The sequence below is a fragment of the Mobula birostris genome, chromosome 11 (assembly GCF_030028105.1).
Source record: "Mobula birostris isolate sMobBir1 chromosome 11, sMobBir1.hap1, whole genome shotgun sequence".
NCBI lineage: Eukaryota > Metazoa > Chordata > Chondrichthyes > Myliobatiformes > Myliobatidae > Mobula > Mobula birostris.
Genome location: NC_092380.1, coordinates 57,866,047 through 57,882,741, shown reverse-complemented (window position 1 = coordinate 57,882,741; position 16,695 = coordinate 57,866,047). Strand labels below are relative to the sequence as shown.

Below are 16,695 nucleotides of genomic sequence, written 5' to 3'. Positions count from 1 at the left end.
TTTGAGACTCCCCTAACCTGGGAAAAAGACTTTAACCATCCACCTTATCTGTGCCCCTCCTGATTTTATGTACTTCTTGAAAGCCACCCTCCTATGCTCAATGGAAAAAAAGCCTCAGCCTCTCTAGTCTTTCGTAATTCATGTCCTCCTGTGCTGGTAACATCCTTGTAAATATTTTCTGCTTAATAATCTCTTAATAATGGTAGCATCCATCATTAAGGACCCCCATCACCCAGGACATGTCCTGTTCTCATTGCTGCCATCAGGGATGAAGGCACGCATTCAACAATTCAGGAACAGCTTCCTTCCCCTCTGCCATCAGGTTTCTGAATGGACATTGAACCCATGACCACTACCTCCTACTTTTTTTGCACTACCTATTTAATCTAACTATTATATATATATATATAAACTGTAATTCACACTGTTTTTCTCGATTATAATGTATTGAATTGTACTGGGGCAGCAAAAACAACCGATTTCACAACATATGCCGATCATATTAAATCTGATTCTGATTCCTATAGCTGAGTGACCAGAACTGCACACAATATTCCAGCGTGGTCTCAACAATGTATTGTACAATTGTAATATCATGTCTCAACTCTTGTTCTCAGTGTCCTGACCGATGAAGCAAAGTATGCCAAATGTTTTTTTCACCACCTTGTCTACCTATACGGCCATATTCAGGGAATTACATATATGCATATGTTCCTCAAGTTTTCTGTTCTACAACACTCCCCAGGTCCCTGCCATTTACTAGCCTGGTGCTAGATTAGCGCAATTGCAGGATAACTTGACCTGGGGGCACTAAAGGAACCAAGAGGCCTTCTCATGATAGTACTGAGCACAGGGTTAGCAAGGTAAATAGTTCACCCATCATCTTGACCCCAACCCCACACTGATATGACACCTCTGTTGATATGCAGCCCAGATCTATGCAATCTGCGCTCCTTGATCCCCAGGCTCAACTTCCCTCTATTTCCAATATAGTGTTGGCTCCTACTCCCAACACTAGTTCCGGACTCCCATTCCCAATCCTGCTGTGAACTGTTAGTGGTCTCCTGTTCCCAGTTTCCATCTTGCCTAACTCATGCACTGTACTCCTCTCAGGTAAAGTGCTGGTACCTCCTGATCCTCACAGGCCCTGACAGCCCTACCTTCTTCCTGAGCCTGAAACTTCAGTTATCCCTGACACTGATCCCATCCACTTGCAAAAAGGAAACTGGCTCAATCACCAGCACCCTCCCATCCAAACACCACCACATACCTTGTCCACCCACTAGACGCAACACAATCTTGACTAAGAAAATGTCCTGGTATTTTGGACCTCTGTCAGACAGGCTAACTACCAAAATAATCAGTGGGGCCTGCTTTAAAAGACACACCAGAGTTTCCAGGTGTATGCAATATGATTCTAATCACCCTCTGGCGTCTGTCGATGTCACTTACAGTGAGAATTGGCAAGAATCGCGTATGATAGAGACAACACGTCATTAATGGGATTTTAGCTGGGATAAATGTTCCAATGTGCATGACAAAGCTAGTTAACAAAGGGAATGGAGAAATTAGAAGTGGCCAGGATCCTGGTACAGAGGTGAATTTTCAGAGAAAGATTCTGAAGGATTTAGAATCAGAATCAGGTTTAACATCACTGGTGTATGTTGTGAAATTTGTTGTTTAGTGGCAGCACCACATCACAATACACAACAATAAAAAAGTATAAATTACAATAAGAAGTGTACTGTATATTTTTAAAATTAAATTAAATCAGTAGTGCAAAAAGAGAAGAAAGAAAAAAATAGTGAGGATTCATTGCCCATTCAGAAATCTGATGGTGGAGGGGAAGAGACCATTCCTGAAACACTGAATGTGTATCTTCAGGCTCCGTTACCTCCTCTTTGATGGTAGCAATGGGAAGCGGGCATGTGCTGGGTGACTTTTTGCGGCATCACCTTTTGAAAGTATCCTCGATGGTGGGGAAGTTAGTGCCCAAGACGGAGCTGACTGAATTTAAAACATTCTTTTTCCGAACCTGTGCGGTGGTATCTCCATACCAGATGGGGTTTTTTTTTAAACATGTCGTACCAGACATTCAGCTGTTCTTGTCTGGCACGTGGTGTCAGGATTAACCGGGTCACGTTATGAACGTTCCTGACTCAACCCTTGTATTTTTTACAAAGGCCTGGTGGCTAGCTCAACACTTGACCCGGCCCAGATGGAAAGCATGCTCGGCGGTGGCCCGACCTGGATTCGAACTCGGAAACCTTCGCTCTGGCGTCCAGCACCGATCTCACTGCGCCACCAGGATGTGACCAGTTAGAATGCTTTCCATGTAGAAATTTGTGAGTGCTTTTGGTGACATCCCAAGTCTCTTCAAACTCCTAATGAAATATAGTCACTGTCATGCCTTCTTCGTAATTGCATCAATATGTTGAGCCCAGGATAGATCTTCAGAGATGCTGACGCTCAGAGGTTCACCTGGGAGTAGAGGGAAGTGGGTTTACAGAGGCATGTAGACTGAAATAATTCACTGCCAGCCAACGGTGAGCTCATAGTGATCCAGTCATAGCCAAAGAAAATCCAATAGGTTTGGATAGCTGAGAGGCCAGAGCTGGAGAGAGCCAAGGTGGGAGAGTAGAGATGGCTACGTCTAAGACTTGGGGAGGTTACAGGGACAGGAAGAAAGCTGAGGATTTGAAAGCAAAGGGACTGAAATCGTGTCAGAGCACTGAAGTCACAATGAAGGGTATATGTAATAAGCTGCCACTTGAGCCTTGGCACGGATTAAAGGACTATGGATACAGTCATACACTGTGGCATCAAAGTCACATGTGACTTGTATTTTCCAAGAAAAAAAACAATACAAACTGTTATAGAGTTACTAGTGATAAGATTTCAGCTGTTAAAAGCACTGTAGGGGTGAAAGTTATTGTTTGGTTCAGATTGCGCCATCATTGATGTGGTTGCATTAATTCAAGGTGTTTTCATACAGATGCATTAACTCGCCCCTCCCCATGCTATTCTCCCTCATTCACCTTCCCATCGTTTCCATTCATCATTGGGTGCCTTTCAAAAGTAAAGCTGTGAACTCACAGGACCCAAGGTGGGTCTTTGGTGGATTTCCACAGCCCTTGGAACACAGCTACTCAGGCTGTTTATACTTAGAAACCACCCAGTGGCTGGGAGATTTTATGTATTTTTCTAACATTAAAATGTCTTAAATTAAACAAAGGATTTCTGTTTAGCAATCACCGAATTTCCAGTGGGGAATGATCTGCTGTTAATTCCTCTTCAGAGCAACTACTTAACCCAAAGTCCAGCAGCAGACAAAAGGCTTCTTATTTGAAAGGAAATTACTCTAACGAGGTTATCACCCTTCCATTAAAACAAAAGCAAAAGGTTATCTGCATTCCATTGTCTGACAAACAAGGATAGATAAAGACTGCGAGTGCACTATATATGTATATTTTATTAATTTAAGACTGCTAAACATTAAGAGCAGTTTGTTTTTTAATGCTTCCAATTTCTGCTGTTGTCTCCTAGCTCGTTACACTAGGCAGAATGCTGAAGGCATCCATCTCAGGCTGTGTGAGGCATGAACCAGCCAATAGACAAGTTGTTGATCTGTTTCCATTGTCACTGTCCCTCTCTTCATTTAAGAAGCTATGCAGGCTCCCCATGGTAATTATATGAGATGGAACAGCAGCATGTTTGATGTGGAAGGGTTGGCACTAGTTCTGTAAGTGCATTGTCTCACTCAGCCTTTGTAGTATCTGAACTTAAATGGTCCTCCAAAATTGGCCTATTCTTGTAGCAGCAACAGAAACTCCTCATTTTGGTGAGAACAAGTCCTCATTTGGGTAAATACTCAGCTGGAAAGGGCTTTAACGATTGATGGTGCAGAAGCATACACACAAAGTGCTAGAGGAACTCAGCAGGCCAGGCAGCATCTATGGAAAAGAGTAAGCAGTCAACGTTTCAGGCCGAGACTATTCATCCAGACTTCCAGCATCTGCAGATTTTCTTGTGCTGGTGATTTACAATTTTGCCGATTAGCTCCATTCCATTTAGCATGAAGTAGAGGATGGTTCATCCGCTCTCTCTGGAGCGGGAGAAAGAGAATAGCTGTGAAATTTGAAAAAGGATCTAAAGCTGTGAAATTTATTTGCATAACACTGTTTTAGCTTCATGTGGAAACTGACATTTTTTTCCAGGACCTAAGCTCTCTAATGATCATATCCGAATCATTATGCACCATTTTGGTTTTCTGGTGCAATTTCTATTTCATTTGCCTCTGATGCTGCAAGCAAGCTGTCCCTCATCGTAATGGTGCATTACTCTACTTCTACAAATTCTACTTGACTTGAATGATCCATTTCATTTTCAATGCCCACCTTGCCATCTGGATCATCTTGTCTGCAGCGTGATTATTCCTGGGCAGTGCTACGTGCCAAGTAAGTCAACTATAGTACATAACTTTCTGTGGGCAGGGCCTACACGGTACCAGAAACCCAGCACCTACTCAGTCCTGACTCCCCACACCCACCATCTCCCTCAATCCTGACCTACCACACTCCACCTGTCCATCAGAGGCTGATCCCAATATCACTGTCACTTTCCCATAGCTGCTGATGATCCTACCTTCCATGAGACATTGCTGTGTGACGCATGTTCAGTCACAAAAATTTGCACAGAGTGAAGGTCGTAGCCTGATCTAATGGCTGAGTTGTCTTTGGTAGCCTGCTGCTGCCCCCATTTTTGGAACACTCCAGGATTTTGAACCCTCCTCGGAAACTCAAACACATGGTGTCCTCACACTTTTAAGAAAAGCAAACTGGGTGAAAAGTCCAGGCCTCTGTGTGAACTGCAAACTCTTCCTCCGAATCCAGAGCCTTATTTCTTTCTAAACTGCCCCCGTGAATTATTTTTGGCAGTCACAATGGTGCCTCTCAACATGGAAAGCTTTGGGTCTCATTATTTACTGAATCTCCCAGTAGCAAGGAATCAAACAAAAGATTTGTCAGTCTGATTTTAAGCATTTTACCTGTGAAGGCCTAATCATCTTCAGAGCAGAAATCAAGTATATGAATAAAAATCTTTCCTTTTATATTCTGCAGGCATCCTCCACCGTTCTGGTCAACATTTCTCCCTTCTCCAGTGTCACTCAAAACTGTTTGTTGAGTGGCTCATTTTGGGCATCACTATGACACAGTGTGAAGAGCTGCTGACTCACAGCTCCTGTGACTCGAGTTCAATTCTGACCTTCTGAGCTGCCTGCCCAGAATTTGTACATTTTCCTGGTGACCTCCTGAGTTTCTGTCGGATGCTCCAGCTCCCCCTGCACTTCCAAACAAATGCTGGTTGAATGGCCACTGTAAATTGCACCCTCCCCCCCAGTGTGGGCGGAAGGTGGAAATGATGGAAATGTGGGGAGAGTAGGTGAAAGGGAAGATTAGCGGGGGTTGGCGGGGGCTGGATGGGTTTGCTCCGTGAGATGTCATTAATTCAATGGGTTGAATGGCCTCCTATAGAAGCATGCTACAGTTGCCTACGTTGTACCGGCAGCTGCTCAAAGTAAATCATTGCCCACAGTGTCCTTTGAGATTTCCTCGGGATGTGATAGGCACAATATTAATGGGAATTTTTATTGCTCTCTTTACAGCAATTTTTGAAATGAAACAAGTATGTTGTTTTTTATAATGAGGAGAGAGTTAAATCAATCGAAAATCAATGTCTTAAGTTAATGTAAAGATTGGTTTTAATGCACGCTGCTTAGATGATGTTTCTAATTTAATGAAGTTTCTCAAAACGTTTCACGGATTAGAATTATGAAGCAGAGAATGGAGTGAGAGGAGGAGGAGGAGGATGCTAATCATTGCAGTTCACAGAGGTGCTCTCTGAAGAGGGTTTGAGAGGAAGACGGGGTGAGGAGAGGGGGAATATAGTAATGTAGAGTCAGGAAAAAGGTCAAATGAGAGAGATTTGAGAAGGGGCCTCCAGAGGTTCTGCTCAAGATGGCTGGTTGCATGGTCAGCAATAATGGGGCAAAGGAAGGATTTGAACACAAAGATGTGAAGTTTAAAATGGAGGCATTGCTGGGCCAGTATCCACAGATACAAATTTCCGGGGAAGTCAGTGGATAACAGTCAGGTGCAGGACATTCTGCCTGTGTTTTCCTCTTCCCCCTCTCAAAACCCTGTGCAGTGAGACCAAATCTGGATTCACTCACGCAATCACCACTTAGACCTCAACATTGCAGGTAAATAGTAAAAGCAAGAGCCTGGCCATTATTCTCTTTATAAGCAAGTTTCAATTGAAAAGAAAAGCCTTGTTAAAACATCACCACTATGAATTAACTCCAGAACAAATCTTTATTATTTGAACAACAAGGGAATCTAAAGTAAAGGCCATTGTGTAGTTGTGTGAAAAGTGAATCAGTTTAAGGTTGCCATCCATGTAGTTTTAAATCCAGCACTTAGATGTGTAATGAGTTGGCCAAAACTTGCTAAAATGCAAACCAGACACCATGGCTCCACACTTTACAGGAAGGCAGGGAGGGGGCAGAACCCAGCAAGAATGAGATGCTGAGATGCTGCCAGAATTAACGGCAGCACCTTTTATCATTTTATTTTTCCCGCTCCCTCTCTGGCAGCCCAGGCTATATATAGACCAAGCAGCGGAGGGTCACAGCTCTGATTCCAGGGGAATGAATTGTGAGCAGGCAGGTCCACAAGTAACTGGGCTGTTGGTGAAAGGAGGAAGAAAGGCCATGACCAGCGATGGTCAGCAGTCAGAAGGTAGACAAGAGCCGGGGGAGAGGAAAGCATGATCAGTGCTGAGAGAGTGAGACTGTGACATGGGCCAAAGGGTGATATGCTAGAGGATCATGGGAAAGCCCGGCTGTGTGGAGTCAACAGCTCCTTCTGCCTGGTCGAAACAAGGTTTCTCTATCCCAAGAGGAAGAGCACAATGGTGACAAATTTTATGTACCACTCTCAGCAATGACCTGGCAGCCCAGCTTAAATATGTTCATGATGTTTACTGCCTCTCCATATTGACCTGATACCTGCCAGGATGTCAGGTCTAAAGGCATTTTGCAAAATGCTCCTCATTTAATTCTCATACCTCTCCCTCAGCCCATTTTATGAGGAGGGAAGGGAACTAATATTGTGCCTGTTTCTTTTTTTCTCTCTGTTACGTACTTCTCCAAAAAAACAGTCCAAATTCCAAACGTTCCTTCCCCCATACCCCGCTTTAGTTATTCAGGAAATGCTATCAACTGCAGAGATTTAAGAGCACAATGGCAACTCCTGACCTGCTTTCATTCTGCCCCCTCCCTTCCAGTGTGCAATTGCGAATGTTAGACGCCTTATCAAAAGCTGTCAACATAAAGAGGAATGTCAGGGGTGTCAGATGTGATGAACAAATTAAACCCACCTTAAATAATATTTTTGGCGGGGAGAGAGCACATGCATTTAAAAATTAATAAAGTAAGTCAAATTGAGCGCTAGCTACTCCTAACATCACACAACTACAATATTACAATGCACAATTAAATGGAATCGCAAAACTAAAAATAAAAAAAGGCATGCATTTCAACTACAACCGTGGGGCTGGCAGAAGGAGAATGGACGACGTCCATTTAAAGGAATAAATTGTAAACATCAACATTTATTTCGCACAAAGGCAAATTGTTGCCCATCTTGCTATAAGTTTAAGCGCCTCGACTTGCTGGGGGGAGACAGTTGCTAGTTTTCGTGCTTCTGGAACTGGATCTGCGTTGACCCCTCGGAGCGTGGCCGTGCGTGCGGGCGGATCACGCTGCGGGTATATAAGGAGCGCGGGAGCGCTTTTCTGTCTGTCTCCTGAACTCTGGAGCAGCGTTTAAAGGAACTTCATCTGGTTAGCGCGCCCCTCCGTTTCCACAACGCCGTACAATGGATCCCAAATGCCCAGCGCTCTGCCCGACCTGTGCAGACACAGCCTGCAGCGACAACTCCGTGAAGGTAACAATGGGTTAGGCAGGAATCTCATTTTAAACTCTCATCACGGAACAAAAACTCGAATCGTTTGGTTTTTGTTTTGTCATTTTTTTCCTGTTTAGTTGTAACTATTGCAGGATTACTTTCATTGTTGGGTAACATTTCTTCGCCTGGGGGATGCAAGGAAAAATGTGTTATTTTATGTTGCTGTTTTAAATCGTCTTGTGCAGTTGTGTTTCATTTGCAAAAAGAAACTCACTTTTTAACACGTTGAAAAAAACACGGCTGGAAAAGTTGTGCATACAACAGCCGTTTTTTTGCCGGTTCTTGGACTGTTCGCGTTCCTCTTTCTGCAATCAGCATTAGCAGTAGTTTTCAAACGTGTTTCGGTAGTTTTAAGACTATGTGTAAAGTGCATTGAGAATAATACAAGCCTCGGCACAGAACAGAAGTAATTTGATGCCTCTTATTTCTTGTTTTGTACTATGGTTGCTGTTCACAGCTTGGACTGGGGGTGAGTTTCCCAGCGTGTTCCACTGGGTAGCGTTAGTATCCTGCTTGTGTGCCGCTACGTTCCTCGATTTGACTTTTAAGATCTTGCACCCGGGGAAAACTGATCTCGGATTCTTGTTACATCCTTACAATCCATAGCCATCACAAGCAAGATAAAAATCTAGTTTAGTTTTGAGTCAATTGCCATTTAAAAACGTTATTTCTGAAGAATTGTAACATTTTAAAGTAGGCTCTTCTGCTTTTATTGCCAAGAAAATCGATCTTAACGAAGTTAAAAAGGGAAAGTCGTAAGTGCAGTTCTCCCTCTTCCAGTTTCATGAACACAGTGACGTTTTTAGTGGAAATTTCTCTACAAATCTTTACCCCAAAAGTACCTCTGCGATTTTGGAGGGCTTCCGTTATACGCCTTTCAATCGGCTTTGATAATTAGTGAAAACTTACAACAGAACATAACATTGTAGTATATTTTAAAATGTAAAATAATGTATGTCTATAAAGTAGGTATTGTAGTTTCACCTGGATTCGGACTTTGGCTTTACTTTTTCGGCTTTTATTTTACTTCCTTCGATCAGAGTTAATTTTAATGATCGATTTATTGTAATCATCCTCAGTTAAACTTCCGTCCAGTTTATGAAATTGTAATTCCCATGTCTTTATTATAACGCAATTCCTCAGCTAAACATTGAATTGTAGCAAATTTTTAACAAGAATCTCCAAAAATTGCAAATTATTGATTCGGTACAAGACTTCTGACTGTACTCGAATCTCTCACATCCTCCTGTCTCCTACACTTCACACACAATTTTAATAGAGTTTTCTAATATAGCAAATTACCCGGTCAGGTGACTGCATTGTTCAATACCATGGTCTGGGTACCGTGGACAGTGCCCCAGATTGCGATTTGTGCTTGTAACCAATGCCTACTAACTTTAAAATGTTAGTTAATCGCTGTGGAAAAGAATTGACAGCAAGTCAGCGCTGATGGGTGGCTTTAAAAAAGGAATTCACCATATAGCATCATTAACCTCTAACAATAGATGATGTTGCGAACAGTAGTCTGTTGCAATTAGTTTTCATTCTGTTGTTTTGCTTTTGAAGTAGTAGACCAAACTGATGTTATCAAAGGTTTTAGACAACACGCTAACATTGACTGGAATGCATATTTCCCATTCTGCTCGTGTTACAAGGATAATATCTCAGCTCTGACTCAGAGTAATGATATTACTTATTTGGATCAGAGCTAATCAAAACCATCTTACAAATCATGCTCCTTTCTTGAGTTCTTTATGGAGCCAATGGGAGTTTGCTCTTACTAGCATGCAACGTTTACTCTCCCAGTGCTATCAGTAAACATGCTGTGGTCTTGTCAAAACAAAATAGCACGTGGTGAGAGTTTGGGAAAGCTACAGCAGAAGTTCTTCAAGATAATTGGGAATCTGCATCTTCAACTGGCTAAAACTTTTTTCTCCCCCCCTCCCTTTCCAGGGTAGAAAGATGTCCCCAACCAAGCACCTACTGTTCATTTCCATTGCGTTCATAATGTACATCATAGAAGGAGTGTCTGCAGCGGAAACACTATGTGGTGGTGAACTGGTGGACACACTACAGTTTGTCTGCGGTGACAGAGGATTTTATTTCAGTAAGTTAACTAACTGTATACCTAAAATCCAGAAGCTAAGGGTGTGTGTGTGTGTGTCTGATTTTCTTTCCTTCCACTCCCTCCCGCAGTTACAATTATCCTGCTCTTTGATGATTACTTACTCCCTGTTGAGGGAGGTGTTCGCTCAGTTAAATCTTCATTACAGTGTCTGTGCCTTCAGTTATTTTCTTTGTAGATTATGGGACCTGTCAGTCTTATCAGTTTGTTTCAGTGTGTTTTCTTCCAAGCAGTAAGTGTTCTTCTTGAATCTATTGCCATCCTGCTTTGTGACCACATGGCACTATCATTTTATAATGACTTCTTAGAGATTAATGACTTCATTTCCCAGCTACCACTGGTTAAAATTCTGCAAATTAAATAGTACAGTATTCAGGACCATTTTGAAATAATTGGAAGTGGAAAACTTTTACTTTGGGATTTATGATCAGGAATTTCCATTGAAAAGTTTGTGATTTTTTTTGTGAAAATAAGGATATGGATCACAAGTGGATAAGTGGGTACTAATTACAGGTGTGAGATGATCTTGTGGAAGGCTGGGAAAAGTCAAGGGATTGAAGGCCTCTGCATAAAACCTAGCCTGGATTTCATATTCTGTCCACTAAAGCAGATACAGAATTGTGGGTGTTATTTGCACTTACACAGTGGATTGCCAGTGAAGTGAGGGTTTCTGAATGTTTTATCAGCTCTGTTTCCATGTAAGTAACAATGAAAGGAAAAGCATTTCTTTAAGACTAGAGCACTTGGCCCAGAGAAGCTGTGAATCTGAACTTTTCAAATAACATTTGAGTTCCAGCATTCCTTCTAATGGTGTCATGTTTGTGAACGCTAATATTATGAAAAATAATATTGTTATGCCAGTAGACAAAATACCCCTAGTGGGACACAGCAGGTTAGGAAACAGCATTTTAAAAAAAAACTGCAAGTATTTGTACCACATCATTTACTAACCACTTTCTCATGCTGATCATAATTGCCACTAGAATTTGAATTTGATTTTTGTGTAACAATCCCCTAGCTCCTTGAATGTGAATAACAGTGTTAGATTTACAGCTTTATCGAGGAATTTTAAACACAATTTGTCATTTCCATAAAGCATCTTGATCATCAAACGATCATGAAAATATGTTGAGAACTCCTTGCCAATTTGCAAAGTGTGTAATGTTCATGGAGCTCATTATAATAAGAAAAAAGAAATTAAAGGCAGGTGCTGGCTGTCATAAACTGTGAAGAGTTTCATTTCCAAGCTTGCACTTACATTAACTAAGCACATTTCTCACATGTTCCCCTCTCTCCAGTTTGACAAGGACACAAAACTAAATCACTGCTGATAGTCACAATGAAGTGCTTGTTTATTTCCACGTTCTTCCGATTAATACCGCTGACGCATTCCACCTTTCATTTAAAGATGTTTTTAGTCATCTCAGCTTCGGAAACTATACTATAATTGCTTCTTGTGTTTTTTTTGCATGTGACAGTTTGTGCTGTTCTCCCCAATTATTCTATCTAGTATTCAGTAGCTCACTGTACAAACAAATTGGCCTCAGTGGTCTGGCCTGATTTTAACAAAATCCCCACTTTGTAGGACTTTGTTGGCATAGTTATGTCTTGAGTCAACATGCCTGTATTGTTGTTTATCTTGCTGATCATCTGGAAATCTTCACAAGTGAAGGGACACACATTTAAGATGAAAATAACAATGTGAAGACAGTTTTTTTAAAAGAGAAAGATACAGCCTTAGCACGGAAATGCAGCTCTTTCGTAACAATGTAGCTTAAGTGTTTTTCTGTGTGCATCCACTACAGAAACTGATGCTATCTACATCAACCTGAGAAGCAGGAATGTAGCCATCAGGGAGATTCCCAAAGGATAATTACTGTCTGCGGTCCCTGAGCAATCCAAATAAGTTAGCATGAGCAAACTCTTGACATAAAAGGTGATTGCCCGTTACCTTGGCCATAATTATCTTTTGCTCAGATTCTGTGGCTAATAGCAAACAGGTCATTGGACCACATTGCATGGCTTTTTCTATTACTGTGTTAGCAAGGTCGAGTAGCTATAACTTTTTTTAAATGATTGCCAAATTTGGTTTGTCTTTTGTATACACTTTTAAGACAATGGTAGCAGGAATCTTTGGAAAGACAACAAAAGGTAAACTCTGTCCCATCTTTTTCAGGCAGACCGACTGGGCGCTCCAACAGCCGCAGACAGAACCGAGGAATAGTAGAAGAATGTTGCTTCCGTAGCTGTGACCTGGGCCTCCTAGAACTCTACTGTGCAAAGCCGGTCAAGAAAGAGCGCGATCTCTCTGGGACGCCTTTCAACCTTTTACCACCAGCAAACAAGGTGTGTGATCTGTTCATCAGTAAGGTGATCTCTGAAGAACTTTTGAACCCGGCCACCCAGCCACGAGTTTCTGGGGGAGTAGCTGGTAAACAGATAAAGTGAAAGCTGCTCCAGTCACTGTTTCACCTCCCGCCCCAACATTGGTCTTTGGAGGATAGGGCATGTTAATTATTGCCATCTTCCATTCTATTCTATTATTGTCAGGTATATTAGACAAAATTAAATGTGCCATAGTGCAAAGCAGTTTTGTTAGCTTAATCATTACACTTGCCTCATTTTTCTCAGTATCTGAAATCTGTGTGGTTGTAACATGGGCTGACAGGAAAGCTGCAAACAACCCAATAAAAACAGCTATGTTTAAGGCACTTGAAGTGCACCTATAATCACACTGATGGCATTTGCATAGATAACACTGCACAGAAGGGGGGCATTTGGACCACACTGCTAGTTCATTGAGAAAACAAGAAAGCTCTTCACTTCCCCCAACTCTGGCATGTTATTCTTTTTCACACATATCAATATTGCCATTTTCTAGGTTGCTTTTGATTTTACTTTCACCTCCTTTATAAGTCGGTGCTCTTCAGATCCTTTCAACCTGAAGCTGCTCTTATTTTTAAGAAAACCTTAGTTTCCCTCTGGTTCTTTTACCGTGTTATTGTAAATATGTGAGATGTACAAGTCAACCCTTCTGCTGCTGGCATTGTTTTTCCTCACAATCTATCAAAAGCTTTTGTAATTGTGATTGATTTAGCCAGTGTAAGTCATTGGGAGCCTGCTTCCATTGCGTGCCTAAAGATGTCATCAAATGATCAAAACACAATTAATTCCAGTTGCTGGCATTGCAGTTTGGAGTGTTTTTGTATCACAGGAAGCAGTGAATTGGTTTTTCCCTGTGATGTAAGGTATTACTTCTCTACTTTCAACATCAGAGCTTCTATTTTAAGCCTTTTATCTTTTGATGCCGGTGCAAAATTAAGACCATCTGAGAGGTTGTTTCATTTAAAATAACTTTATTGAAAGAGAGCTTTTCAGCTGGTGCTCCCCAGAGAGGTATCTCAGTGCAAAGCCTGAAAGGGCAGTCTATTTTCAGTAGCAGGCTTAGGTTTTGATCCACACTCTGTCCTACCAGGCAACTGTATAGCAATTAATTAAAAAAAAATCATTTCACACAATAGACCCACCTTGTTTCAATTATTTAAAATCTGCTTCCTTCCCTAGCGATCTTTCCTACTTGATAGTCCTTCTTTCCATTACAAATGCAGAAATGACAGATGGGCTATTTTTTTTCCTTAAGGACAAAGTTCTGAGGCTCTGCTGGCAGCTTGGCGTCATACTATTTATGAGTTTGCCTATCTAATTGGCGTTACCACATCATTGCCTGAACTTTGACCTGTATCCACACCATGCTTCATGCAACTCGATGCTCACACTGAAACTCTCAATCTTTAATGACCTGTTGTTGCTTCTCCCAGGAAGGCAGACGTGAAAAATACTGCAGCATTCAGAAAGAGAGAACAAAAAAACCTTCCAAAATCTTATTAAAAGGCTTGTTTACTAGTTGACAGTAGTCCAAGCTGTAGATTTTTCTTGCTGTTTGTTTGAGAACTGGCAGTGCTGAGCCAGAGAACAATGGGACATGATAGTTTCCTTATCAGTTCTGAGGCTTGGAACATCAGAGTCTTTGATGTTGTTATAGCATGCGTTTGGCATGGCTGCTAATGTTATTTTCATTTAAATTACAGGAAAACTTTAAGAAGCCTTTGGTTGCCAAGTATTCAAAATATGACTTCTGGCAGAAAAGATCTGCCCAGCGTCTTCGAAGAGGCATTCCTCCAAGTTTCAGGGCCCTGAGGCTCAGGAGGCAGGTTGACGAAGTCCAGAGCTTACAGTATGTCAAAATGCTCAAGCCACTTCTGACTCTCCCTGTCAGACAACCTCTTGAAGTCCGAGCATCATCAAAGAAATACTTCAGTCAGGAATGATGAAGAATATTTTGCACATTTCTTGTGGTAAAAGACAGGGATTATAGCTTTGTACATGACGTCATTTCTGTGGCATTCCAACTGGGTTATTGTTCCCCCTTCACCACCCTCTTTCGTTCCCCCACTCGACCTTCCCTCCAGGCCGTTACATACACTTCCCATTCACCCCTTTCCCACAGCCAACAAAGAAGCGCAAGGATACCATTGCAGCCCAGTAGAAGTGATACCTGGCTGGCAAAAGAGGTTGCAGCGTCAATTGTTTGGGCCAAGGGGGTCACACCGCAGAGTACAGTTTGTTTTCCATTCAAATGTCATGCAATGCAGTCTAGATAATGTAGCCTCGATTGTTCTGCACCTATACAAGAAGGGACATCAACACTTTGTGGAATACTTAGTGTCATCCAGATCGTGCACCTTTTTTAACTAAAATGAGATTAGGAGGTCCTGTAAGGGACAAGACAGTGGTGTGTTTGTGTGTGTGTGTGCAGTCTCACATTGCCGCAGATTGCGTCTCTTTTTTAAAATTGTGTTTCTTTGGCACTATTTCTTTGAATGATAAGTGTGGTCATACACACTTGTGTTACGGTGCTAACTTTCTTTAAAAGAAGCAAAAGAGCTGACTCGAAGAATTGAGATTTGATAAATGCACGAACATCAAATAGAACTTGAAATGAACTTTCCGTTTTAGGAAATGTGTTATTTTTAAATAAAAATATTTAGCTTGGTTTTGGCGGTGCAAGATAAGCAAGGAGAAGACAAAAGACATTTTAAATAAGACAAAATCAAAGGGAAACAGCAGTGTTGTAATTATTTTTTTCTATATTTTGCAACTTTATTTCTTATTCTTAGTTACTTGCTTTGCTTTGAAAACCTATGTGAACTCAACGTTAGTGACCAGAAGCAGTCTCTTTTTGGAATTAGTCTGAGCTATATCTTGCAGTGTTGAGCCGCCAAGCTATCAAATAAAAAGGCACTGCGTAAAGGCATTATTTATTTTATGTAAAATGTATATAAAAAATTGGTCCAAATAATGTACTTAGCACTGATGAGCAACTGCAAAGACATAAACTATTTTGTCTAATTTTGTACTAGTAAAGCTTTCGTAGATGCTTTGTACCAAAAAAATGTAAAGAAAGTCTCCTCTCACCCTTTCTCTCACCCACGCACACTCTTGGGAGTTATTTGGTATTGGAAGCCTCTGTGAGGTGCCTTGATTCAGCCAAATGACCTCAGGTCCTTTGTTCTTTGTGAAAGCTACGTATATCCATGCTCACTGTTGTTGGCCATGGTCTGATCAAGTGCAATTACCTGGTTACAGCTCAGTCTTGTTCTTCATCCTGCATTGTGTTATCAGCTTTTGTTTCTTATCAGTTTTGTCAATCACTTCTGGTTTAAGTTACTCCTAGCTCTGTTCACCATGGCTTTGTCAAAAAATGGAAAGCTTCAGTTTTTTTTAAAGAGCTCAAAATGTTTCATCATTTACATAGTAATCAAAAAAAACCTAGTTCTTTTGTCAAATGTTTGCATCAGCCAGTATGAAGGGAAACACCTGCAGTCGCATTAGTTAAAGCTTTTTACTTTTTTAAATGTTTTAGTAAATACAGTTAAGGTGTACTCTTGTTAACTAATATAATGTCTTGTATTTAACATGTGCACTCAACCAACACTAGACACTAGAGAAAGATGAGATTCACAATCATTGTACTTTTCTTGTTAATATCAATAAAAACAATTTATTACAATACATTTACAATGTTGTCACTTATGGCTTCTAATTTATGCTGTTGCACAAACAATTTCAACAGAATGTTGCTTGGACAGGAAAATGTCTGATTTCAGGTGCTGCAGAGTGTGCTTCCAATGCTGGTTTAAACTGAGATTGAGTTGATCGTGCCTTTGGGATCTTCTATCAGCAGTTCTGCCTCTAACTGCCCATTAGTATTGTTTCTGAGAATGTAACCCCAGCATAAGAGACAAGGGTATCCTCTACACATTGCATAGGGCGGGCGGCCAGTAATCATAAAATTGCAGGTTTTCGAAACCTAAAAGTAGTAAACAGCTATTTGAAAAGTGTCAGCTGACAACATTCATAATACAAAAATAAGTGTTTTTGTTCCTGGTGGCAGTCTATGCCACGGTTTCAGAGGCTAACTTTGTCAGCAGATGGTCAGTGGCATGAGATGTATCAAAAGTTGTTTTGGGAACATGAACT

At 41.2% G+C, this 16,695-nt stretch overlaps 1 protein-coding gene across 1 annotated transcript; it reads left to right on the top strand.

Annotated features, from left to right (window-relative positions):
• The first annotated feature begins 7,862 nt into the window (after nucleotides 1-7,862).
• On the top strand, nucleotides 7,863-16,236 carry LOC140205101 (insulin-like growth factor 2). The gene is made up of 4 exons (XM_072272281.1): nucleotides 7,863-8,009; nucleotides 9,984-10,137; nucleotides 12,332-12,501; nucleotides 14,244-16,236. Exons 1-4 carry the CDS (start codon nucleotides 7,941-7,943, stop codon nucleotides 14,481-14,483), a joined length of 633 nt encoding a protein of 210 aa, XP_072128382.1. The 5' UTR covers nucleotides 7,863-7,940; the 3' UTR covers nucleotides 14,484-16,236.
• Nucleotides 16,237-16,695: the final 459 nt, after the last annotated feature.

Excerpts from the sequence above, each read along its gene's own strand:
- LOC140205101 (XM_072272281.1), top strand. The coding sequence starts at position 7,941 with ATGGATCCCAAATGCCCAGCGCTCTGCCCGACCTGTGCAGACACAGCC. Across the intron at positions 10,138-12,331 it reads TGACAGAGGATTTTATTTCA|GCAGACCGACTGGGCGCTCC; the intron begins GTAAGTTAACTA and ends CATCTTTTTCAG. Across the intron at positions 12,502-14,243 it reads TTTTACCACCAGCAAACAAG|GAAAACTTTAAGAAGCCTTT; the intron begins GTGTGTGATCTG and ends TTTAAATTACAG.